Below are 25,164 nucleotides of genomic sequence, written 5' to 3' on the forward strand. Positions count from 1 at the left end.
TGCATTCACATAAAGTTTTATCATTTACTCAAGAGGTGTCTAAGTTGGTAAATTCATGTATTTATATATGCCATTGTTTAAAACATATTTGGATTCTTAATATTGTCAAGGTCTATGTGTATCTTTTTCTAAATATATGACTATGAACTCATGTATTTATGAAGAGCTATCTAGCTATATATGAATACACATATGAGAACCTGTTTGACTTTTGAAATCTTTAAAATTTATTCAAAGTCAATACAGTGAATAGGGAAACTGAAATAGCATCTATCGGATGCCTTTATTTTATGAGAGAGTATTCTGTAAGCCAAATACGCACAAACCAATTATGTTTAACCCACAGAGCAATCCTATGAGATAGACAATTTTATCCCATTGTACCACTGACTCTCACTGGGGTTAATTAACCTGCATTAACATAACCCAGTGGATAAAGGGGAAATTACAATTGGGATCTTCTTAAATATTATGGATAATGCGAAATTAAAAGGGAAATACAATATTAATTGGTGAAAACATCAAATTGTTAGGCCCCAGTTTCTTTCTCAAAATACTCAACTTAAAAATTTTGGAAACAGTTAAGAGGGTGAATGGGAGATAAATGGTGACGGAAGGGGACTTGACCTGGGGTGGTGAGCACACAGTACAATACGCAGATGATGTATTATAGAACTGTACACCTGAAACCTATATAATGTTATTAAGCAGTGTCACCTCAATAAACTGTTAGTATATGTGCTGCCAAAGTGAGCACTCATCCCAATAAACTCAGTTAAAATCTATATAATAATTATTCTGGTTCCCCAATGAGCCAAAATTTGTATGAACAGTGCCGTTAATATAGCATACCTCATAATCAAGGTTAATTTCTTTTCTGATCCTGGCCTATTTGCTTTCTTGGATCTCATATAACAGACAGGATACATACTTTTGTAGCACGTCTGATTTAAAAACTGTCTACCTACCACTGAGCCTTAATAAGCCTGAACCCTGCTGTGTTTCCCGCGGCGCGGGCTGCACTTCTGCCGACTGTGGTTCAGGATGGCCACGCTTCCCTGGGCTCCACCGCGCAGTCTCAGCGGCAAGATTCTCTTAAGGATTTGGGGGGGGGTATGCGTTTGTTGGTGTTTCCAGATTGCAGCTGATCTAGCTGCCAGATGGGGATATACAGTTAGTGAAAATGAACTAAACAAACAAAACAACTCCTCAAACTCAGGGAAACCCCCCAGGTCATCCCTTGAGTTCCAAGGCCATTACCTTTTACCGACCTTTTTTTAGGACATTGTTCCAAAATTTCTCCCGTCTCAGCAACTTTTTTTCCCCCCACTGACTTTTATTTATGCCAAGCCGTGCAAAGACATCCTATTTCTCCATTGTGTAAACAAGCTCCCACCTCTCTTGATCACACTCCTCCTGCTACTTTTTCATTTCTCTGCGTTATCGGTGATGTTATTTGAGTTGATTTACGCTCAGACTTCCTTTCTATATCATAATAATAAAGTGGTTCATTAAAGCAGTACAAAAACTTATTTTCGAAATATGGATATTTGCATAAACTTGATATATTATAAATTTTAATGTTTTGTGTCCTGTACCCTGTTGAGCTGAGAAATTCAGAGTAAATTTGAGCAATAAGGTACATGTTTTAAGTGCCGGGTAATTAATTATTCACCTACAACACCCCTAAAAATTTATGAGCATGATATTTAAATTGAGGAGGGAAATACATCATTCCCAGGCTAAGTGGAAAATTGTGCAGTTGGTTCCTGGAAGACTTCAGTTCCGAGTAGCTTTAAAAGGAAACATTTTGAGTAGAAGGCTAAACTTTCTGAAATTAATCATTCACATTTACTGAGTAGCATTCTTATTAGTCACTGGAATTGAGTAATCCTCCTACTAATTTTTTTCTTGGTCAGCTTTCTTTTCTTTTTTTTTTTTTAGCCCAACTGACCTTAGAATTGATCATTTTTATATGTAATATATCATACATCGTGCTGTTCTTGTACTTAAACTCTACTAAATAAGACTAGAGATACAAAGTATGAAGCCACACCAAGGACTTGGTGAAACATGATTGTGGCAGGGTGGTCGAGTCCGCACAGGTAGAAGAGTGTCCACAGGCAGGGGGTCTGCAGCTCTGCCCAGAGCTGCTCAGGTGTCCCGAGTCGCCCAGACCTTACCTCCCGAAGGGTGTCTTCTCTTGACTTCTCCATGTTTAGTTTCAAGCTAGGAAAAGTAAAGATAATTATGCAGACAAATCCTTGAAAATCATTTTGAAGTGTTGCCTTCATTCTGAGTAGATACTATCTTTCCTCCGTATTTCATTCCTGCTGGTGAGCCTGTCAGCTGCCATTGGCAGGTGGCGGCTACTCTCTTTTTTCAACGTTATGTTTTTGGCCCCAGGACGCTAAATATTGGTTTCGTTCCTAGCTCACAGTTTGCCCTCCTGTCTCCTCTGTGAGCTCCTGAGAGGATGCGACTAATTGAGAGTTTTGTACCTAGGGCTCTTCCCTTGACATCTTCTCCTTCTACCACCTCTCTGTGTACCCAGAGCTGCTGATGTCTCAGCTCTAGCGCTTTAAATCTCCTTCAAAATGCTGATAATTCCCACATTGGCATCTAACAGACATGCCCTTGAACTCTATTCAGCATATCACTTGCATATTCAATAAGTAACTTAAATTTATTTTTAAAACTCAGCTCCTAATCATTCCGCAACTCCCAACAAATAAAATCTATTCTTCTTACACATCTAAGCAAATGCTGCCATTACACTTGGTCTTGGGTCAAAAAACTTGACCTTCCTCTCTTGCAGATGCCCCATCTTTTTATTCAACTAATCCTATTGTTGTATCTTCCAAATACATCCCATGACCTCTCATGACCTTCAGGGCCCTTACCCTCATTGCCGTCACCTCTTGACTATATTCTCACCACAGCCTCTTTACATGAATTGTAGCTGAGGTCTGTTCTTTCTTTGAGGTTTTTGTACTTGTTGCCTCTGCCTGGATTACATTTTCTCTACTAAACTCCACAGTTTATTCTCTTACTATCTTTGATTTTTAAATGTTTCTTTTCAAAACTGTAAACACACTTCACCCGAACAGCAGTTCCTGTCCTTCTCACTGACTTGTTACTATCCCAGACACGCAGCACCATCTGTTGTACACTGAAGTTGTTTATTGATTTTTGATGTCCAGCCAGTAGAGTATAAGCTGCATGAGGACAGACGTTTTTATCCTTTATTGTTGTGTCTGCAGTGCCTAGGGCAACACCGGGCTGTGAAATGTACCTCTGCATTTTCTAGCAGTCAGATGAAAATAGGCAGTATGACCTGTTGCGTAATTTTCATTGTCATATAGAAGGACGTCTATAAAATCTTAGAATGAAAACGTGTTTCCTCACACTAAATTATATAAGAAACATGTAGGATGAATCTTGTAAAGTGCTAAGTAAACAACATAAAAATGATGCCTTCTTAATTTTAACAATAAATCCAGGAATAGTGTTTCTATCTTTACTTATGAATAGTGTTTTAAGTTGCTGTTTTAAAGGCATAATATGAAATGTACATATCCAAAAAGTAGATGTCATCTCTATTTCAAGTTGTGTAAAATAATTTTTTATAAAGGTGGCAGTTTACATGATGTGTAACACTTCACTTGTGCAGAACTTGTGAAGATCCACACGACGTAGAACAGACAGCTCTTTCACCGTGGTTTCAGCAGTACATATGGACAGAATTAAAAATTGTTTGTCCTGATTTCTTTTCTACCAGTTGTTCATGAGAGTCATTTCTGTAGATTGATGTTGACCACAATGTCATCTTTAAATTGCTAATAGTAAAAACTAGCACAATAATGAAGACACAAGTGAATTCATTATAGCATATGATAAAACATAATCTAGCTATCAAAGTTCATGATTTCAAAGCGTTTTGATTTTATTTCTGTAAGATACTAAAATGTCTATTCACAAAATTTTAACTGGAATAAAATGTACCAAAATGTTTTGTGTTTTGCATTTTTCTCTGGTTATACAATTATAGATGACTTTTAAATTTATTTTTTGTTTATTTTTAATTTTTTTTTTTTGGAATTTTTCCAAAGTGAGAAGCTGGGGGGAGGCAGGCAGACAGACAGACTCCCGCATGCGCCTGACCAGGACCCACCTGGCATACCCACTAGGGGGTGATGCTCTGCCCATCTGGGCCATTGTTCCACGGTAACTGGAGCCATTCTAGCACCTGAGGCAGAGGCCATGGAGACATCCTCAGCGCCCAGGCCAACTTTGCTCCAGTGGAGCCTTGGCTGCGGGAGGGAAAGAGAGAGATAAAGAGAAAGGAGAGGGGGAGGGGTGGAGAAGCAGATGGGCGCTTCTCCTGTGAGCCCTGACTGGGAATCGAACCCAGGACTTTCCCGTGCTGGGCCGAAGATTACAGATGACTTTTTAAAAATATTCTTACTTTCGTGTCCTTTCTGGAATGCCTGCAGTGAGTGTAGAACTTTTATGTTGACAACAGAAGTAATACATACTCTTTTTAAAGAGTTAGGACTTATTTCATTTCTGTATTTTGCTTTTTGTTGCTTAATGACAATGATTTATAATTTGCTAGTCTTACATAGGCCACTAATAATTGATAAACATTTTCAATACTGATGCATGATACGTTTTCACCTGATTTTGTTGATCAAGCAGGTTTTAAACTCCATATCAGGATTGTGTTTCTCCCCACAGACAGTCTTTTGATTGACTACCAGTTCACCTTCAGCTTATTGCAGGAGGATGACCGCCACCACACGGCCATCAACTTTATCGCAAACCCTGAGCAGGTGAGAGATGACTTAACTTTTATAAAACAATTAGATTTACAGCAAGGTATGCGAGTCATTCACCTTCTTTGATTGTCATTTTACCTCTTAGAACGATCACACTATAGGGAATTTGTAGAAATATTAATCCTGTTACATTTTTCTTTTCATAAAGCTTAGGGTTTTTTTCTTGTGATTCAGAGAATTTGTAAGTTTGATGTTTCAGATATTGCCAAGAGTCCTACAGTTTAATTTATATATATTATTTCTATTATTTCTTTCAGGCTTATGACGGTGTTTGTATTTATAATTATGCTCTCAAACGAGGAGTAGACTTATTTGAAAATAGGACTCATAAATTCAAAACATGCTATGTTAAATATATTTCCTTATTTGTATGCACTGTTGCATACTAGTAAGTTTTCATAAACTTTTTTCTAAACCCACTGTTTTATCTGCATTATATAAACGCTAGCTTGTTTTTTCTTAATTATTTTCATTGAAATATAATTGAAATACTGCATCATATACCTTACACTGTACAACACATTGATTTAATACGCTTATACATTGCAATGTGATTACCGCTATTGCATATAGCTAACACCTCTGTGGTGTCATATAATTATCATTTCTTTTTTATGGTGGGAATAATTATAAGCTAGCCTCTTAGCAATTTTCAAGTTTATAATACAATATTGTTGTCTATAATTATTGTGCTGTGCCTTAGATTTATAGGACTTATTTATGTCTACTTGTTGGAATTTTATACCCTTAAACATCTCTGCAGTTCCCCCCATCTCATAGCCCCTGGTAATTACCATTCTACTGTCTGTTTTTTTCAGATGTGGCTCTTTTAGATTACACATATAAATGAAGAGCATACAGTATTTGTCTTCCTCTGTCTGACTTATCTCACTTAGCATAATGGGATGCTGGCTTACCTCATCAGCGATGGGGTTGGAGTCTCAGGGGTGTGAGCCTTGCAGAGCTGTGCTGGCCTCAGCAAACTGCTCACCCCTTCCCTAGGGTGGTGCCCTGAAAGGCCAGGATGTCATGGCGCATTGCATTCTTCTCCCTCCCTCCTTGGGAGAGAAAGTTTGGGGCCATGTACCTTCTGTCAATGTCGCCGAGTTCTGTTGGCCATAGTGAGCTGACCACGCCTTCCCACTTGGGCAGCCCTCAGAAAATCTAGGCTGTTGTGTGCATGCTCCATTCCTCTCGCTTCCTCTTAGGGGACAAGTCTCAGGGTAGTCCCCGTGCTCCCAGTCTGGCTGAGTAATGCCAGCTGCACTAAGCCACCCACTTATTGTCTTTGTTCTCAGCTGCCATCAGATGTCCACACTATGCTTGTTCTCTGAGCTCTGGGTGAGGTGAGACAGAAACAGGTCATTTGGGTTGGCCATGAAAGGCCAAGGTAGTTGGAGGTATGGTACATTCTCTTTTATCCCTAGAGGGGGACATTTTAGACCAAGGTGATCTCTCTGATGTTCACTTGTTCTGGCCTGGGGGCGGGGCTTGTGTGGGTGAAGTGAAATTGCTGTTCTTACCCGTGCTAATGTGGCAGTTTTCAATTTTGTATTTATCTTTGGTGCTGCAACTCCTGAGCTGGATTTTGGTCCTCTCATAAAGGGGTTTTGGTCTGTATATCATTGCTGAAATGGTGTTTATTGTGGGGGATGAGTGTTTGGACTTCTTAATCCTGCCATCTTGCTGATGTCACTGTCTCTTCTCTTATGCATTCTTATTGTATATTAATCCATCTTATTAAATCTGTATCATATATCTTAATAGTTTTTCAAATAGGTGAAACTTCAAAATATTTCCTGAAATTTGTTAGTTTCTTCCTCTAAAATGTTTTATAGGACTTGTCAACAAATAATATAACTTCTTAAATTTTCCTTTTCTAATAAAGTAGGATTCCTTCTTCCTCTTACTTCCCCAAAATAGAACAAGTTCATTGCATGTTACACCTATTCTTTAGATTTTAAGGAATGCCTATATTTTTGGGAATAGATTTAAAGTTTGGACTTCTTTGCTATTGTGGTAGTATATGCATAAAATATAATTTATCATCTTAACCATTTTTAAGTATGAAATTTGTTAGCCTTAAGCACATTTGCAGTGTTGTGCAATCATCACCAACCACTACCCATCATCATCATTTCATACAGAATTTTCATCATTTCAGAATTTCAAACATTTTCATCATTTCATACAGAATTTCTGTATCCACTAACCAGTAACTCACCATTCCTCTCTCCCTCCAGCCCCTTTATTTTACTTTCTGTCTCTATGAAGTTGTGTGTTCTAGTTATATGTATAAATATACCATATATGTCTTTTTGTATCTGGCTTACTTCACTTAGCCTAATGTACCTAAAATTGATCCATGTTGTAGCATGTATGAGAATTTCATTCTTTACCATCAGCTTCTTGATTGTTTAATGGTAATTCCAAACTTGTAGAGTTCTTTGAGAATATAAAAAACTTAATATAAGTGGGACATTTAATGCCAAACATTGGCATGAATAATAATTCTTTTCAATCCAAATTACCCATAATGTCATATACATTGGTCCAATTAGCCATCATTCTAGTTTGCGTCTCTCTTGACCATCTTCTCTTTCTTTGATTTCCAGCAATTCTTGAGTGCTTCCAAATGTCCCAGCTTTCAGTTTTACTATCTACCATCTTGTCCAATTGAAGCCAATAGTCTAGACACACATTATTTGAAAAAATGCTATACTGTCATGAGAGTTGCCATGCAGAACGCTTCTAACACTATTATATGTAAAATTTATAATTATACAATTATCATGTATAGTTAAAGAGTTATTCAACTTGCAACAGTTTCTGAAATTAAATGTCAATTATTTATCAGGGCTTCCAACTTATCCTAAAAAAATAAATAATTAAAAATAGGTACTGGCCCTGGCCGGTTGGCTCAGTGGTAGAGCGTCGGCCTGGCGTGCAGAAGTCCCGGGTTTGATTCCCGGCCAGGGCACACAGGAGAAGCGCCCATCTGTTTCTCTACCCCTCCCCCTCTCCTTCCTCTCTCTCTCTTCCCCTCCCGCAGCCGAGGCTCCATTGGGGCAAAGATGGCCCGGGCGCTGGGGATTGCTCCTTGGCCTCTGCCGGAGGTGTTGGAGTGGCTCTGGTCGCAACAGAGTGACGCCCCGGAGGGGCAGAGCATCGCCCCCTGGTGGGCAGAGCATCGCCCCTGGTGGACGTGCTGGGTGGATCCCGGTCGGGTGCATGCGGGAGTCTGTCTGACTGTCTCTCCCCATTTCCAGCTTCAGAAAAATACAAAAAAAAAAAAAAAATAGGTACCTTAAGGCCCTGGCCGGTTGGCTCAGCCATAGAGTGTTGGCCCGGCATGTGGAAGTCCCGCATTTGATTCCTGCCTGGAGCACACAGGAGAAACACCCATCTGCTTCTCTACCCTTCCCCCTCCTTTCTCTTTGTTTCTCTCTTCCTCTCCCACAGCCAAGGCTCCATCGGAGCAAAGTTGGCCCGGGTGCTGAGGATGGCTGTGTGGCCTCCACCTCGGATGCTAGAATGGCTCTGGTTGCAATGGAGCACGAGCCAGATGGGCAGAGCATTGCCTCCTAGTGGGTATGCTGGGTGGATCCTGGTTGGGTGCATGTGGGAGTCTGTCTCTCTCCTCCACACTTCTCACTTCAGAAAAATAAAATACACAAACAAACAAATAAATAAATAAATAGAAAATAGGTACCCTAATTATTTATGCACTTTCTGCATTTTGACAATAGATTTAATTTTAACCCATTATATATCACTTCTAGCCATTGATTTCTTGTCAGCAACATCTGGAGTAGTTTCCTGTATAACTTGATCTTGCCCAACTTATTCACATCTAACCAACACTGTTCTATGTGACTAATTTTGTCATTTACTATGGTCATCATAATATCACTTCTTACTTCTTTCAGTCCAGCATCTTTTTCCTTGACCTTGAATGCATTTTATAGTGCTTTAGTTCTGGTACATATATTTCAGTAATGCCTAAAGTTGGAATTGATAGAAGATGAATTAAAAAATTCAAGAGTTTTATGGTTTTCTATATCAATTGGAAATTTTTTATGACCTTTTTAGCAACAATAATGGTTATTCTCATATTTCTTTCACCCAAAACAATTATGAAGATAGGACTTCAAGATAAAAATAATGATGTAAGTTTTCTTAGGCATCCACTGTTTCTACCATGTTTCATGTTTGTGAAAAATAACCTATTTTTGAATTACTTCATTAATAATAATAAAAAATAACTCCTCAGACATTGGCAAGCACGCCCTCTCTTTGAGTCCCCTAGTGAAGATGAAGGTGAAGAGAGAGAAGAAAAGAAGACGTTCTGGCTTATCAGACCTGATATTAACAATACTGCCATTACCAGTACTATGGCCTGAAACCATGATGTTTTTTGAGAATTTATCTTATTTAATGTTCACAAAAAACTTTTTAGGGAGGTCATCATATCCCCATTTTATATATAAGGAAACTAATTTTCAGGGAGGAAATACCTGTTTTCCTAGGTCAATCAGCATGTATGTTAAAGAGCTAAGATTTAAACCCAAGATCATCTGACTCAATGATGCATACTCTAGGGCTGTGTTGGCGAACCTTTTTATAAAAACCGCCCACTTTTGCAGTGCTGGTCAACCTGGTCCCTCCTGCCCACTAGTGGGCATTCCAGCTTTCATGGTGGGCAGTAGCGGAGCAACCAAATGGTGCCACGATTGGCCCACTATGAAAGCTGGAATGCCCACTAGTGGGCAGGAGGGACCAGGTTGACCAGCACTGCAAAAGTGGGTGGGTTTTATAAAAAGGTTCGCCATCACGGCTCTAGGGGATTACCATAGGGAAAGGGGGGTGGGAGGATAGGATAGTATGAAGGAAGGATAAGTTTTGATGGAAGGAAACTTGACTTTGGCTGATGAACAAACCATATAATATACAGATAATGTTTTATAGAATTTTACCCCTGAAACCTATATAATTTTATTAACCAATGTCACTCCAAAAAATTCAATAAAAACCAGTGCATACTCTTCTTTAATTTATTTCGTTCCCTCATGAACATGATTTAATGAATATGAAGCAGTAATTGGGTTTCAGGTCTGTCTAGTTCATTATGATGGCATAAATCAATATTTGTTACCAGAGACTTTTCTTTTTGTTATTGCTGGGTTTTCCATAAAATATATTGAAAGGTATGTTGCTTACCACACCTGAACAACACACTGTGTTAAACAGACCTCTCTGCATGCTGACAAAAAGAGCATCCTGCATTTATTACTAGAGTCATAGTAGTGGCAATTTTTGAATAGTGTCAACTCTTTTCACTTATGTTATCAAAGAAATAGCAAGGTTTCAGGAGGTTGGACAGTTCTGTGGTACATATTGTGGAAGGTATCTTAATAGTTTATTAATAGAACTTTATGAGTTAACTTCCTTCTTACATTCTTGGCCACTTATGATTATGACTGTGGTGGCTGCTGCAGTATCCTTCTGAAATACTGTATATATTTAAACTCTCAGGCTTTGTTTTTGTTTGTTTGTTTTCAATGTTTTTGAAGTCTCAGATGCTATGTTAATGACCACTGGCCTGAAATATGACATTCATTCAACCCTAGTATCATACATTTCATTTTGTGTGCTCTGGAGATGACTATTTCCTTGAATCTATATTTTCTTCCTGGAAACTATGAAGAGAATGTCTTCTGATAGTTATGGAACATTATTAATAGTTCTTCACAGAGGACCAGCCACTCCTCCATCCATGGCAATCTTGAAGAGTAGATGTTATTTAGAAATTACAAAAACTGGATCTTAGCATAACTTTTAAATGGGATGACTCTTACACATCATCCTGCAGCCTTTTCCTTTTGTAGTGCTCCTTCTCTCCACTCTTACCCATCAAGAGAGAGCCATGAATTTCATTCAGTTTCTGCTTACAGGCTGTTACATCAGATATAGGGAGCTTAATTGCTTACAGCCTTATTTTGTCTAAGAGTTGCTCAGAAAATTGGAGATATATTTTCTATTGACTTACTTGTTCTACCTAATTTAGAAAAAAGCAGTAATACTAAGGATGTTATTTGTATATTTCCTAGTAACCAGGTGTTGCCTAGCAGTAAAGCTTTTTTTTTGTATGAGTCTTTGTATATTTAAAACGCAGCACAGCACACTCAATATCTGAAGCTAAACTTACTCCATATGACTATCATTCTCTGCATTTATGCAGAACTAAATAGTTATAATCATATGTACCTTCTGTTCCTCATCTCTTGAAGTAAGATAATAACAAATATATTTAGAGAAATCTTTTAGGTATTTGTTTCCTTGCATTTAAATGCAAAGAGTCTGTACTGTACTAGTGAATGACAGGAAGAAAGCAGGTTGACTGAGAAATTCTTCACTGTTTCTCTTTACAGATAAAGGTTTAAATGATATTTATATGATGTGATTTTGATGTAGATCACAAGAACCTTTCCCCAAGAAGGTTCATCATTTTTTACCTGAGAGTTTTTGTTTACAGAGTTTAAATATATTTTTTAACTAGTAAAAAGTGTATAATAATACAATATGTACTTAACAAGAAGCCCTTCAACAAAATAATAATATATTGCTGTAAAATTTTTGGACTAACCCAAACCTGTATTATTTAAATATTAACTGCAAATAAGCAAAGAGAATTAAAATACAAATACTGAATCACAGCAGCCAAATATTAGTAGAGAAGATAAATGGGAACCTTAAATCAATTTTTGGATTTATCACATATATATCATATATATATGTATATTTTAAGAGTGTAATTGGCATCTACAATTACTCAGTTGCATATTGTCATAAATATAGAGTTTGATAAATACAATATGGACATAGTTAAAACATTCAACATACCTATCTAGTATAATTTGATTTTTTTAACCTTAATATTTTTTTCTCTTGGTAGTCAAACAAAAATTTGGATATTTCAATTAATGCATCAAACAACTTTAACCTCAACATTACGTGGTCAGTTGGTTCAACAGGTAAGAGGATTTTGTTGTCATGTTTCTTTCCCATTTCTATATGAAAGATGTTCTAACATGACCTTTCACTGTTAATCTAAATAATTGAAGTTAAAAATATTACTTGCCTAATCATTGTGCTCTTTCAGGTTAAACTAATAAGCAGCATTATTAATAAAGCTCCATTATTTTTTAATGTTCTGCCTTGTTCAATTATAATTAGATGGGGGACAAATATTGTACACGATTTAATTTTTTTCAATGGCAATGTCATGAGTTGCTATAATTTTAATTAGGATAGATTAATTTTTTAATGGCTAAGGAGACTAAGATTTCAATGATTTGATCCACTGTTGAAACTATAAATTTAATTATTGATCTATTGATATAAAACAATAAAGTTCTTCTGTGAATGCTGTTAATTTAACAATTTTTCTATTAGTTTCAAATTTAAAAATCAACCGCCCCCCCACCCTTGTCAGCTTTGGTTCTGAGATGGTAGAAACGAAACCTACACTTAATATGTGTTCTACAATCAGGTTTATAAATTAAATTGCTGCCATTTTAAAATGTAAGAAAAACAAATCTGTATGTTGGATTATGAAAAGTATGCTCACTTTTTTAATATATATTTACATCTTAGGAAATTACAGTATTTTCTTTTTTCTATATCAAAGATATACTGTTGCATCAAAATACTGGAAACTTTAAAAAGAGGTATTTCATAATTGATTTCTGAAAATTAAGTCATAATGTTATTTTAATATGTAGGATCATGGAAACAGAATTCAAGAGTGATTAGATTTTTGGCATTCCAGAACCGATAATACAATGTAAAAAATGAGGAGTTTGGGCAAACATATAGCTATTTTGTTACATTAGTGCAAATATATAGTAAAATCTTGCCACCGTTCACTAGTTAATAATTCATGATTACTTGTACAGTTAATTTGAGCTCTGCTCCTGTGTAATAAGTTAGCTATACAAGAGTTTTAATATTTGTCAATAGAACTATATAAAACTGTAATCACTTTAGAACATTGATTTTAGTATGTAAGAAACTACTTGTAACCAAATGTCGGAAAATTTTATTTGTCAACTTGGAAGATGGGGGTCCGGAAATTCTTTATTTTTAAAAAGCACCAAGGTATTTTGGGAATAATGACCAGTTAGAAATTAATTTAGGTGTTTGGCATGCTGATTGTAATTATTTTTACTTTTTGTTCCATGGAAGGCTTGATATTATATATTATTGGTTAATTTCAGTAAATATTTATTGACTTCCCAATATTGAGCATTTAGCTTGTTTTAAATTATAGCCTCCTCCCAATTTATTCTAATGAATGATGTTTCAGTTTGTAGTAAGATGAAAACATTGATTTTCCCTCCATTTTTTAATTTACCGAGACATGCAAAATATAGTATGACTTATTTTGAAGTGCTCTGCGGAGAAGTAGGTAAAAAGACCTCTCAGTCTGGAGCCATATATACCTGAGTTGCAAAGAAGAATTTACTATTCAGAAACTATAAACTTGAGTCAGGTCCTTTAATCTTTCTGAGGCTCAGGTTTCAATTTAAGAAACAGTTGGGACTTGGAACATCCCTGGAAAAAAGTTATTAGAATAGAATCAATGTCTTTAAGCCAGTACCTAGTACCAAGCACTTAATCAGTGGTATGATTTTTAAAACTAGTTTTTATACTAAATCTATTTTATTATATTTATGACAAATTTTATTTTTTCTCTCTTTTGTCACTCTAAATTCTAAACATGAATATATTTTTATAATTATGTTCTTAATAAGTATGGTCATAAAAAGAAGTATAATATATATTTTTAAGTTCATAAAGATCTGTTTCCTAATATGAATTATTTAAATTTGTTATTATTTGTATTTTAGCTGGAACAATATCTGGGGAGGAAACCCCTATAGTTTCCAAGACTAATATAAAGGAATACAGAGATAGTTTTTCCTATGAAAAATTTAACTTTAGAAGCAATCCTAACATTACATTCTATGTGTACGTCAGCAACTTTTCCTGGCCCATTAAAATACAGGTAAGTGTTAAAAGAGTGTTAAATATCATGACTATTGAGCATATTCATTAGAAAAAGAATTTGATTTCTTTCAAAGTGATGTTATAGATGCATTTCTATGTTTTGAACAATGATAAAAAGGGTACGCTAATGCTTTTGGTGATTAATATCTCCATTAAAAAGTTCATAAAATAATATTAAACCAACCAAAGAATGCTCTGATTTTTAATGAAATTATACTCTAAAAATGCATCAAACTTGAAGTAACTACATTATTTCAGTTTTCTGATTAACTTTACCCTTAACTAAGGGTTAAGTTGATATTCTTTTTTTTACAGTCTCACTTGAAAGTATTTGCTATGCTTAGTAATCTCATATTTGTTTTATTATATACTGAACGTAATTTAAATTTCCATTAAAAATTAAGCATGAGCAGTACTTAACAGTTCTTTCAGACCCGCTGACTCTTATTGTTGATATCTTTGTCTCTGCTATATGTTTTCTATGTTTCTGTTTTATTGTGTCTAGTGATAGGTTGCTAAAGGCTTCTGATTTTCTATCTGGCTTTATTTAGGATGTTCTTTCTATCTTGAGATGTTCAGGGTTTGAATTTTTAGCTTATGTTTTTATGAAAGTGAAGTCAATATTTTGTAATGTTGGGATTTGTTCATTTGTTTAATCTTTTATGATTGATTGTTTCATTTAATTGAATTCAAGTTAATTTGTCAAATAGCTCTTATGTGCCAAGTCCTGTGCTAGGTCCTTCTGTTGCAAAATCTTTTAAAAATTCACAGATCATTCCTTCTTCTTTTATGTTAATAAATGACACGATCTGTGATTGCAGATGTTTGCATGTTTTATGTATATTAATTTCTATATGATTTGTGGTAGGACATTGATTTTTTAAAATCATATTTACTGGAAAATAATTCTCCTTTATGATTGAAAGAGACAAAAGGATGCATCTACAGAATTTTAAATAATAAATAAAATAGATATAATTGTTACATTTTTAATTGTCTCATGCCCTTTATTTCTTGGTTATCTAATTGTATTTTATTTTTAAGAAAATTACATGGTTACTTCAGAATGCTTATGAATATTTAATGGTTAGAAATTAGCTTTCTAAATTGGATTTTCTTTTGAGAACACACTAGTAATGTGTTCTGGATGCCAAACCAGAATTTGTATAATAAAGTTGAAATATTCCACTCTCCCAGAATAATAAAACATGGAAAATAACCCTGATGTTTGAGCTAGGTAGAGCTTACTCTCTACTCTTTGATTAAAATCATTATATTAGTCATGAGGAATATCTTTTACTAAGGTGCATGAGTATGTGTGTTTTTTTAATAGGACTATAATAAACTTTCCATTATTAAACATAAAATAATAAGATTATTTCAATTGAATTTTATTCTCTAATAAAATTGAGTTACATTGATTAATTTTGAAGTTTGAATGTTTGACCAACCTTGCTATTCAAGGGTAAACGCTACTTGCTCATTTTGTATTATTTCTTTTCTACATTATTGAATTTACTTTGTTATAGTTTTGTTATGAAATTTTATATCTAGGTAATTGAAGAACATTAGTCATAGTTTTCTATTGTAACATTGTTTTATTTGGTGTTATAGTATTGCTGGCCCTACAAAATAAACTGGGCAGTAGTCCTTCCTCTGTAATTTTCTGAAAGAATTTGTGAAGAGTTGGTATTTTTCTATAAATTTTTTAATTTTAGTGATTATTTTGTGGTTTATCATAGACATCTTAAACTTCTCATTGTCTACCTCCAAGTGATAATTACATCACTCATTGTTTGAACATTAACCTTAAGACATTATACTTCCACTTCCTTCCTTCTGGGCTTTGTGCCGTTGTTGTATGTATTTTACTGCTTCATATATTATAAAATCCATACTACACTTCCTAGTTTTGATATAGTTGATTGTTCTTAAAGATATTGATGATAAGACATCATCTGCTATTTTACCTACATAGTTACTCATTTTATAGATTTAAATTTCTATCAAGTATCATTTTCCTGCTGTCTAATGAACGTCCTGTATTCCTTCAGTGCAGACCTGCTGGTAATGAATGATAACATCCCGTATTTCTGAAAAAGTCTCTTTCACTTTTGGGGGGAATTAAAGAATTCTAAATTGTAGTTTTTTCATTATTTCAAAGATATTTCTCCACTGTCTTTTCATTTGCAGTGTGTCTAATAAGAAATCTTTTAACTTTGCTGTTTCATTTTTTTTCTTTCTTTCTTTTTCTTTTTTCATTTTTCTTTTTTTGGTGAGTGGAGAGGAGATAGTGGAACAGACTCCTGCATGCGCCCTGACCATGATTGATGTACCCAGCAACACCATCTGGGGCCAATGCTTGAGTACTGAGCTGTTTTTAGCACCTGAGGCTGATGTGCTCTAACCAAGCTATCCTCAGAGCAATGCTTTAACTAATCGAGCCACTGACTGCAGGAGGGGAAGAGGGAGAGAAGGGGGAGCAGAAGTGGGGAGAAACAGATGGTTGCTTTTCCTGTGTGCCTTGACGGGAAATTGAACCTGGGACATCCATACACAGGCCAACTCTTTATCATATTTTGATGGGCATAGGTGTGATTTTTTGTATATTATGTTGTGCATGGGTTTTATTGAATTTCAGAAATTTGTAAAATTATAGTTTTAACCAAATTTGGAAAACCTTTTGCTATTATGTCTTAAAACTTTGTCCCATTCCTCTCTTTTCCTTTAGGAATTCCAATTTTATATCTATTAGACTGCTTGAAATTGTTCCTTGGCTTACTAATGCTTTGTTCTTATTTTTCAATTTATTATTTTTTCTCTCTGTGTTTCATTTTGCACATATTTTTCCTATGTCTTCAAGTACATTAAGCTTTTTTATATTGTATAATCAGATACTAATCCCATCCAGTGTATTTTTCAATGCACACATTATATTTTTCTCTAGAATTTTGATTGGTTTTTTAAAAATATCCTCCATGTCTCTACTTAATATGCTTCATCCTTTTTCTGCCTTCTTGAACATGTAGATCACGTATTTCATAATTCTAATGTTTTTATCTATAAATTTTGTCATTTATGTAACTTCTGAATTTCTTTCTCCTACTTTATTTTGCTCCTCTTTATGGGTCATATTTTGATTGGATGCCTGACATTTTGAATTTTACCTTTTTGGATGCTAGGTTTTCACCAATGTTGATAAATAAATTTTAGCTTTGTTCTGGGATGGAGTTAATTTACTTGGAAGTATTTTCACCTTTTCAAGCCTTATTTCTATATGTTGGTAGTCAGGAACAAGGCAGCATTTAGTCTAGGGGTGATCATTTCACTCCGAGACACTGCCTTCTTGGTACCTCAACTCAATGACATGTGACTGGTGGGATCATAGACTGTTCCCAACTGCACATGAGGTTTGAGAATTTTTGTCTGTGCTCCTCTCGAATTGTTCTTTCTCCAGCCTCAGATAGTTTCTTTCCCTGTAAGTAGTACTCATCTGAAGGCTCAAGGGACCCTGAGCACAGCTCTGGAGCCCTCTGGGAAATTCTCTCTTCTCCAGGTCGCAGTCCTATGAACTTGAGCCACGTTGGCTCCCACAGATTTCCAGCTTCATCTCTTCAAGGCAGGACACTTTCTGAAAGGCACCTTTGTTTACTGTCCTTTTGATGCAGCCTCAAAACCATAATAATCTGTGGCATTTGGAGGCTCACCTCATTTTTTTTCCCATGACAGAATGATTGTCCTGCATTGATACCCAGTGTCTGAAAATGAGTGTTTCTGATATTTTGCCTATTTTATTAGTTGTTTAGACTTCAGGCTAAATCCATGCCCTGCTACTCCATTTTGGGAGGAGATAGAAATCTTTGAGTCTAAATTGTAAACAGATATGATAGCTATGATAGCATATGATAGCTATAAGTTTATTCACCAATTGAGGAGACTGTTACGATATATGTGGTTTGAAGTTTACATGGAAATTTTTTTTAGTAGCCTAGATTTTTGCTTCCAAGTACTTGCAGATAAATGGTAGTTAGGTTGCAGACATAGTACTATATATTTTATAAAGATATTTTATTGCAGACTCCAACAAAGCTGCAAGTTATGAGAAAGTTTATAATCCATAGATAGAATTGTTCATAAATATTTCCAAACTATATTGTGTGGAAGCAGTTATCTTCAAAAGTGGCTTTAAAAAAGTATAAAAAGCCTAATTCCTATTGAAAAATACCCATCACACCAAGATACCAAGAATAACCTGTTCAAAAATAAGTATCAGTGTTTTCTTTTCACAAAATTTTATCAGTGAGTTTCTAACAACTAAAAATATTGTTTGTGATAAAATTAACATTTAAATTTTATGACCATTTTTACTTAATTTATTCATTATTTGCTTTGGTAGAGTTGCTGCATAAGGAGACCTCTGAGTATATAGCTGAAATAAAGAGCTTCAGGGTATTTTAGCCTTTCAACTTGTAATTCAATTATTTTTTTAATTTGATAAACATTTTTTAATGTGCATAAAACATGTTTGAAGATTTAAATATTTCATGATTTGTTGTTTTGTATCATATCCTTTGTGAAAGCAAGACATTTCCCGTAGGCTTTACTTCAGTTAACATCAATAGTATTTCCATATTTTTTTCATCCTTTTTTTTCCCTTCACAATTCTTTTAGCACTTTTGGTTGTAGAGTTCCCATTATATACGTGAAGAGATTGAATAGCTCAATTTAGAAAGTATTACATGAAAAAGGAGAGGTTTTCACTGCTCTGTGAGAAAGTAGAAAAGTATTTCATTTGTCCTGACCCAATTTCAGTCTAATGTTACTAGTGAGATAAACAGTCTAGCATGATAACAAATCTTTGTAAATTTCCACAAAAAATGAACAGAATTATAGTAATGATATATCTGTATTTCATCAGTCAAACACTATTATAAAGTAGTGCTTCTTGCAGAAATGGTAGAAATCAAGTATTTATATAAATTTTTGGCTACACTTTCAAGCAGACATTAAGTTTCAGTAATATATAGGACACTTTTCTAGAGGATAAAATAGTATAGAAAACACCCTGTCCTCATATAGCTCATGAAATGCATTGTCTGCATTATTTCAGTTGTAGATAAAGAAATCCAAACTTAGGCCTGGCTGGTTGCCTCAGCAGGAGAGCGTTGGCCAGTGTGTGGATATTCCAGGTTCGTTTCCTGGTCAGGGCACACAGGAGAAGCAGCCACGTGCTTCTCCACCCCACTCCCTCTCCTTTCTCTCTCAGTCTTTCTCTCTTCCCCTCCTGCAGTCATGACTTGGTTGGAGCAAGTTGGCCCTGGGCGCTGAGGATGGTTCCATGGCCTCAGCTGAGGTGAATAGGAAAATTAGGAAAATACTTTTTTTTTTCTTTTGGAACACTAAGAATCATGCTACCCAGTTGATTTGCATCAGTATCTAAAGTGATATTTTAGTAACACTCGTTATGACTTATAATGCCATACAATTGAATCTTGACAATAAAAAAAGAGAAAAATACTACTAAAACTGCAATGCTAATAACTTGAAAAACAGATGACAGATTTCATTGAGCTTAATGTACTTTGTAGTGTACAGTAGTGCCGCTTGCTGCTCATCAACACTTATACATCACTGTTTAAACTAAATTAAATTAGTTTGAATCTAAATTACCTGTTTTTGAGTAAATGGGATTTGGTAATTCACTATTAAGTCAATCTGCAAACTGATGTCATAGTTTAGATTTGATTTTTTTTAAATGAGAATAATGCTAGGAATCATTCTTCAGTTTGGAAGTTTAATTTCTGTAGTAGACTAGGTGATATTCCTGTACTAATAATGGTTTCAGTTAATACAAGGCAGAATAGGAAGAAGAACGGAATAATGCTGTCTATAAATTTTTATCACAAGTGTGTTAGCAATTTGAACATATAGGATGAGCCATTTGAGCACAAAATAAGGCAGTTAGCTGCTAGATAAGTAGGAACTGAAGTACAAAGGGAGTTTAATCTTGCACATATTGTTTGAAAAGTAAGGGTTATAATACAAATGTGCTGATAAAGATATCCTTGTATATTTTTCCCCAAAATTACCCAAAGAACACACATTATGGTTGTTGCTGTCTTCCAAATTGTTATAAGCTTGAGGACCTTATATATACATTAAAACATACATTTTTGTTTTATTTTAAGCTTTATTTCTTTTTTGTCATAAAACCAAAGTTGTCATAAGTTTAAGAATTGATATTTGATATTGCTAATCAATATTAGCAATTAATGAATATATTAATTATACTAATCAGAATATATGATGTGAGGTAAATATTAAGTGATACTTAAGATACTTTATTGTAGAGCTAAATGGAAAGATTTTATGACAGCTAAAATATATGATTGATTATGATAGGTATACATATTCTAGAGATTAAGCAAAGAATGTTATGTCAGGTTCACACTATAATGTTAGAGTTGAGTAGTAAAAACAGACCATATAGCTCACAAAGCTGAAGATATTTACAGAATACTTACTGGCCCTTAACAGAAAAAGTTTGTTGACCCTTATTTTAGATATTACTTCTCTTATTTTTTAAAAGCAATATATTGTTTGAATTAAATAAGACAGCTTATGCATAAAATATGATTTTCTAAGTAAGTGACTTTTAAAGAACCTATTCAGTCTTTCCATTTATAAAATGAATCTAGATACTAAAGAAGTTCTCTTAATTCTTTAGAGTAGCAAGTTTTTTAAAGTCATTATTTTTCCTTCTAAATCAAATTAAATTCTTTTTAAATATTTAATGAAATCATCTTCAATATTCATATAACTGCATAGATATTTTTAGATATCTGCTACCATAACATAATATGATTTTATAAACTTCTATGATTTTTACATAACATAGAACAATGTTATTTCTATATAATCATCATTATCATTTTTAATACTAAAATAATATTTAACCAGGTCCTGAATCTCCATTGTATATTGTTGGATATTTGAAGTTTTTAAAAAGTAATGTAGCAATAAATATTGCATGATCTCACTATGTGATATCTATATCACATATAAAAGATGATATATATATATATATAAAAGATGCTCAACATCATTAGCCATCAGAGAAACGTAAATTAAAACTATGTGAGGAATCATGACATACCCATTGCAAAGGCTAATGTTAAAAAGAATGAAAATGCTACATACTGGTGAGTACTTGTAGTAACTGGCATTTACATACATTATTAGTGACAATGTAAAGTGGTACAGTGACTTTGAAAACATATAAATTTTATCCCACATTTACCATACGAACAGCAGCTTTACATCTAGTTATTTACACAAGAAAAATGAAAGCAGGCCACACAAAAAGTCTTAGTCACAAATAGTTAAAACTCCATTATTCATTAAAAACCCCAAAGTGGAAACAAAATCCCTAAGTATGTTAACTAGAGAATGGATAAGCAAATTATGAGATATCCGTACTATGTAGTCAACAGTCAAAAGAAATAGAATAAGCACTGACAGGGACAAATCTTAAAAATATTATGCTAAATAAAAAAGTCAAATACGGACTGTTACATACCCTATGATTCCATTTATATGAACCTGCAGAAAAAGAAAAACTATCGTGATTGAAAATAGGAGGTTTAGAGTCTATGGTAGGGTTCAAGTGCAGAGAGGCGAAAGACTACATTGGAAGTTGATGAAACTGTGCTGTATCTTCAATAATGCTATTATTGACCTATAATTGTAAGCCTATTCCAAAGGTTATGATCTTTCCAAAGATGAGATATCTGAGTATTTATATCCCCAGAATATTTAAGAATTTGTAACATTTCAAGAGAGTAAATCTCTTATTTCAATTGTGGTCATTTCAGATTTCCCATAGGATGTAATTGCTTGAAACTCAAAATGTTCATGGCATGCATGAACATTATACTACAAATTAAGTAATCCTTTCAACTCAATAACTTTTAAATATTTAATATACATTTATAGAGTTAATAGTACAAAGCTGTATATTCATGTAATATAATCTCTAAAGAGCCAATTTCAAATATGGCTGCATGATTTATTTTTTTGTCATTTCCTAAGAGGTTAACTGCAAGAATGCAGTAAACAATATAAATCAATAGAGACATTGGAATTCTAAAGTATAACCCATTGAAACCTAAATAAAATTAAAATATGTATAAATTATTCATAGTGAATCAAGATAATAATAAATATATATGCATAATTTTATGTTTTGTGAATATATATGTAGAAAATATATTGGAGATAGATCACTATGTATATGTTCCCTTAAGCTCCTCTTTTGTTAGGTCTGACTTTCATGTTACTCTTGCATACTTAAGTTACAGCTATTAAAAATTGCCACTTAGCAGGTCCTGGCCGGTTGGCTCAGAGGTAGAGCGTTGGCCTGGCGTGCGGGGGACCCGGGTTCGATTCCCGGCCAGGGCACATAGGAGAAGCGCCCATTTGCTTCTCCACCCCCCCTCCTTCCTCTCTGTCTTTCTCTTCCCCTCCCACAGCCAAGGCTCCATTGGAGCAAAGATGGCCCAGGTGCTGGGGATGGCTCCTTGGCCTCTGCCCCAGGCGCTAGAGTGGCTCTGGTCTCAGCAGAGCAACACCCCGGAGGGGCAGAGCATCGCCCCTTGGTGGGCAGAGCGTTGCCCCCTGGTGGGTGTGCTGGGTGGATCCCGGTCGGGCGCATGCAAAAGTCTGTCTGACTGTCTCTCCCCATTTCCAGCTTCAGAAAAATACAAAAAAAAAAAAAATATATTGCCACTTAGCATAATCGTCTATTTCTTTTGTTTTTATCCCATTTCCTCAAACTTAATCCTCTTAAACTCAAACTTTAGCTCTTTATACTTATGAACCAGTATTGTGTAAATCACAATTTCTTTTATTTATAAGTTTACTTGTTTAATTATATACCAACCAATAAGCTAATTATTATTTTCCCACATTTGATTTTGTTACATATTTATTTATTTTTAATTGAACTTATTGGGGTGATCCTGTAACATAATTATACAGGTGGCGGGTTCCCAGTTCCACAACACATCTCTGTACTCCGTACTGTGTGTTTACGCCCCCCCCAAAGTCGAGTCTTCATCCATCGCCACTTATTCCCCTGTATTCTCCTCCACCTCCAAATCATAATTTCTAAAACATGGTTTTACAAGCAGAAACTGTTTTCAGATTTCTATCTTAATTAACCATTACTCTTGCTGTTATTTACTCTTAATTCATGATTTAAAACTTGAAGCTCTTCACGAAACCTCACAAATATGCTAATAGAAGATCCGGTGGCATCACAAATGCCAATTTTTATCTTGTCATTTTAAGGGGTCTGTTTCACTTTTTAGAAAATAATATCCTTTAGCTTCAAGCAGAATCATTTTGAAAAAGTAACGTCCTTTAACTTCAAGTAATATACTCTCTGGACAAGTAGATACAAAGCTTTATGTATTTTAACTGACATAATATTGATATAAAAGTCATTCTTGTTTTTTTTTGTACAGCTTGACCTTTAGTTAAGCTGAAACTGTTTCAAGCCTTTCTATTTAGAACATTGAGATATATATATCTCTAGAAGTTACTGCAGTTTATTTACTAAACCACTCTAAGTCAAAATGCTAAGTTCTTTGCTAGTTGCTAGGAGTGTATGGCTGAACATTGTCATGCATGACGCTAAATATATTGAAGATAAGTGGAGAGAAGTGGAAGGTAAGCTAATTAATTACCACAGTACACCGGTCTTAGGAAAGTGTAGAACATAAGAACTACAGTTTTAACACATTGATTTCCATTTGAGCTCTACTTGTTGCCAGGGTAACCCATAAAGCTTTATTTCCTCATCGATAACATAGATTTAATGGCATTTCCTATTTTGTGTGCTTATTCTGATGATTAAATAAGTTAGTATGTGAAAAGCACTTAGTTCAGTGCCTGGGTAATAGTAATACTTTATGAATGTTAGAGGTGTATTTCTGTTTGTTTGTTTTTGTTTTTTTAGTAGCACAGTTGTCGAAGTATATAGTAGGGGACAATCATAATATAACTGAAGCCACCAAGCAGACAGGATCGAGAGTAGAACTGCCAAGCAAAGAATCATTTGGACTGGATTTCCCCTAAAGAAGAAGGTGTTAGGGCGGGAGGGAACAGTTCCTGCCGAACAAGGAACAGGGGCTGATGACGTGACAAATATGGGAAAACTATCAATACTGGGAGTGATCAGACTGCAGTGTTTATATTGTTTGGAGAATGAAGCAACGGCTGAGTTTGAAGCTGATTGTATGCTATGTCAAGGAAGTTGGAGTCCAAGCCAAAAGTGATGGGAAGACTGGGGAAATTTAAGCGGGGGATTGAAGGCCTGTGAAGAGGGCAAATCACAGAAACCTCTTTCAGTTTTAAAGAGAGCATTTTGTAAGCTGCATAAAGACCGACCAGAGGGATATGAAATTGAAGGCAGAGAAACCAGTTCCATTTTTGCGTGAAAACAGGAGGAAAGTTCTGAGTGCCTTCACAAAGGCATTTATTGGCTCTAAAAATAATTAAACCTGTTAAATTTTCATAGACAATATTCAAAGATTTATAATCATTATAATTTGTATAATATTTATACAGAATTGGCTAGTATGTGTATTCCTCATATTTTTATACAGAAATAGGTTTTATTCCATCTTTTAAAAATTATTCATTTTCCATTTAACCCCATTTTTAGAAATATTACTTTGTCAGGAATGTTACATATTGTTATATCAATTAGCAGTGTGTTACTCTCTGTAGGAAGTTTATGCTTGTTGGAATAGATTATCATGGTTGATAAAGTTAATTTAATCTCCAGTTTGCTTTAATTTATTTTAAAATTCATAAATAAAAACCTAAGGAGATCTTGAATTGTTTGCCTGAAACGTAGCCGTGTTGTCTTGGAGATATTATTACTATTCGACTAGCTTCCATTATGTAAGTTTGTTTTTATATTAGCATTTTGAAGGACTCTAATATAAATAGTGGTTTGAAAAACCTCTTTTACTTTGCTAGATAAACTTGATAATTTTAGCACATTCCTTTAAATTTTTGTTTTCAATTATCTCAAATATATCAGAATTTATTTATGGCAAACTGACATTTGCACAAATGCATCAATTTGTCCTTCACAATAAGAATAAAAAAGAAATAACAGAATACAAATTCTGATATTTTCTGGTAAATATCAAGCTATTAATCTACTTCTCTTTCGAAA

The 25,164-nt window shown here is 34.6% G+C and overlaps 1 protein-coding gene across 2 annotated transcripts in view; it reads left to right on the forward strand.

Annotated features, from left to right (window-relative positions):
- The window catches only part of ATRNL1 (attractin like 1), a 546,562-nt gene that overhangs the window by 170,543 nt on the left and 350,855 nt on the right, over window positions 1–25,164 (forward strand). For both annotated transcript variants that reach the window (XM_066238474.1, XM_066238473.1), the window contains exons 22-24: window positions 4,741–4,835; window positions 11,797–11,875; window positions 13,754–13,911. In XM_066238474.1, coding sequence (XP_066094571.1) covers window positions 4,741–4,835; window positions 11,797–11,875; window positions 13,754–13,911 — 332 coding nt within the window. The remainder of the gene's footprint in view (window positions 1–4,740; window positions 4,836–11,796; window positions 11,876–13,753; window positions 13,912–25,164) is intronic.

This window comes from Saccopteryx bilineata, chromosome 7 (genome assembly GCF_036850765.1).
Source record: "Saccopteryx bilineata isolate mSacBil1 chromosome 7, mSacBil1_pri_phased_curated, whole genome shotgun sequence".
NCBI classification, from domain to species: Eukaryota; Metazoa; Chordata; class Mammalia; order Chiroptera; family Emballonuridae; genus Saccopteryx; species Saccopteryx bilineata.